Raw genomic sequence first — 2,834 nt, 5'->3', positions numbered from 1 at the left:
GATTGGCAGGTACATACATCACAATCAGTTGTGTCACATTCTCCTCGCTCGGCTCCATCAACACAAGATTCCGGCATTCCGGAGTGTTCTGGCTGACCTCTCCGCTCCTAACCTCGGTCAGAGAACGGTCAAAACGTTTATCTCCCCCTATCACTCCCACTTAGATCTCATTAAAATAGCTGCTCTGACTATGAACCACCAGGTGTGTAATCACCCACAGACACGGTGAAACACGGTCTACCTTTGGAAGTACTTTTTTCCAGTCTTGAGAAGATGTATCAGAGTAGAATCGGTCTAATTGTTTGTCAGACTGTCAGAGACACTGCCCTTCTGTCTGCAATACAGCTCCAAGCACATTAGTCAAGTCTGTGTCGAACAGAAGGTGCATTTTGTCTGTGCTTGTGATGAGCGTCTAACATCCAGCTTTTCCAAGCTTTGATGATGCTGAACTCCAGACTATACAAGCTATTTTTAGCACTGAACCAGGTGTCCATCTGTGTGTGTGTGTGTGTGTGTGTGTGTGTGTGTGTGTGTGTGTGTGTGGGTGTGTGGGAGTCAGTGGGGAATGAGTCATGGTGTGTCATGTATTCAGACAATAGGAATGCTTAAGTAGTGCAGATGCAGTCTGCTCTCTCTCCGTCTGCTGGCCGCGTGCTGGTGGATTGTTATTGCTTTCTTAGATTCTATTCTTATTCTTTTCCATGAGACACCTTTTCCAAGACAGACTTTTTTTGGGGCCCAAGCACCTGTGGTGTGAGTTGTGTTTCCACCACCCAGGGTGAGGACTGAGGAGAGGAGCAGGGAGGAGCAAACTATCCACCTCGTCAGAAACGAGCGTTTCTCCAACTGACCTTCCACGTAGGACTAGGACTACTCATAACAGAAACAATAAATCTGTCAACAATTTTACAGTTTTTTGTCTAGCCAATGGAAGGGTGCAGTACACTTCACACAACTACCGCCAAACCCCATCCAAATCCCCCCAAAGTACCAACAATCTGGCCATGGTCCCAGGTCAGGGTAGGACCTTGGAGCCATGGTCCCAGGTCAGGGTAGGACCTTGGAGCCATGGTCCCAGGTCAGGGTAGGACCTTGGAGCCATGGTCCCAGGTCAGCGTAGGACCTTGGGGCCATGGCCCTGGGCCGTTCCAGAGTTGGAAAGACAAAAGTTTGAGGCTTTGGGTCAAGCTTAGGTGTCAAATGTGGGTAACCCCTAACCCATTGCGACCAAGTGGAAAAGCACCATTAGTGTGTGTGTGTGTGTGTGTGTGTGTGTGTGTGAGAGAGAGAGAGTGAGAGTGTGTGTTTGTGTGTGTGTGTGTGTGTGTGTGTGTGTGTGTGTGTGTGTGTGTGTGTGCGCGCGTGTGTGTGCGCATGAGTGCGTGAGCGTGTGTGTGTGTGTGTGTGAATGTGAGTGAGTGAGTCTGCTTATCTCTGCCATTGAAATGAATGAATAGTATAATGAATGAATAGTATAATGTATGACTCTGTTTTCCCTCTGCAGATGATTTTAACCCTTTGATCCCGAAACTGGAGAAGAGTGTCAGCGGGAGCAGCCCGTCCAGGGACCGCCTACTCATCACCGTGACGATGCTCTTTCTTGCTGTCCTCTTCGTCTCCTAGCAATGGTCATCCCATCGGCGTCACCATGCCAACCAGCCCTGGGAGGGCGTGTCAGGGGCTGGAGGGGGGGGCCGAGGCCTGGGAGGAGGAGAGGAGATGGAGGGATGGAGGTAATGAGGAGGATACTACAAAGGAGGAGCAGGAGGAGTAAGAAGATCTTTGGATTGACGGTGTTTTTATCAGCTTTACTGTAGTTGGGTCTTGGAGTGTGTGTGTGTGTGTGTGTGTGTGTGTGTGTGTGTGTGTGTGTGTGTGTGAGAGTGAGAGAGAGAGAATTAATAGATAGGTGTGTGTGAGTGTGAAGGACAAAAAGGTGTGTGATGTGTAGGGAGTCGAACATGAACGTGGAACACACAACATGTGTCAGTGTGTGTGTGTTTGTTGCATTAAGGTCGGCCTTCACACACACACATGCATGTCGGAGAAAAAAAGATATACGGGACCTGCATGTGTATGTGTGGTTCAGAGTGTATGTGTTTCAACATGCAAAGGGATACGCATGTTGAAACATGTACACTGTACAAAGCATTTATAAGAGAGGAGGGGGCGGAGTTGGAAATCTATTAAAGGAGAGGATCGCAGTCCCTCCAAGATGAACATGTTGCAGGTTTTTTCCTGGGATCTGATTGGTTGACACATATCCTAAGGCTAAGCTGCCTGTTTCTTGCACCAGAGACTAAAACCGAACTGAATTAGAATTATTCCAACTGAACCCGAATCCAATTGAACTGAACTGAACTGAACTTATTATTGCCTTTTTTCGGATCTCACCACTGGATCACAGGAGAGTCCTTTGTTAGGACTGGATCCCAAACTGTCACTCATCCAAGTGTTTGGGGCTGGGGAGTGCATGGAACCTGATCTGAGAGAGAGAGAGAGAGAGAGAGAGAGAGAGAGAGAGAGAGAGAGAGAGAGAGAGAGAGAGAGAGGCCTGGATAGCTAGAGGAGAGAGTTGGGAGGGAGGGATGTAAGAGAGGGGAGGGAGGTTAGGGCTTTTACTTTTGGAGCGTTAGACCAGTGAAAGTAGCTAGATGATATAGTAGGTCAATACCAATGAATGCTGGGAGTTGAAGGGTTCCAGCGACTGTGTCTTGTTTTACACACTAACGCCCCGTCAAGTGTTCACCATCAGCAGTACTGTAAATCACATAATGTCTCTAGGTCAATGAATTCAACTTAACGTTTTCAGCATAGGGCCCAATCCCAAACCA

At 48.1% G+C, this 2,834-nt stretch overlaps 1 protein-coding gene across 1 annotated transcript in view; it reads left to right on the top strand.

The window, feature by feature from the left end:
* efna3b (ephrin-A3b) overlaps positions 1-1,623 on the top strand; it is a gene marked incomplete at both ends in the record, with an annotated part of 44,638 nt that extends 43,015 nt beyond the window's left edge. The window contains one exon of the mRNA XM_080540609.1: positions 1,505-1,623. Within this exon, the coding sequence (XP_080396735.1) occupies positions 1,505-1,623 (119 nt within the window). The remainder of the gene's footprint in view (positions 1-1,504) is intronic.
* Positions 1,624-2,834: the final 1,211 nt, after the last annotated feature.

This window comes from Nansenia antarctica (genome assembly GCF_963989245.1).
Source record: "Nansenia antarctica genome assembly, chromosome: 10".
Lineage (NCBI taxonomy): Eukaryota > Metazoa > Chordata > Actinopteri > Argentiniformes > Microstomatidae > Nansenia > Nansenia antarctica.
The sequence above is the reverse complement of the archived record's forward strand: the minus strand, read 5'-3'. Positions and strand labels throughout refer to the sequence as shown.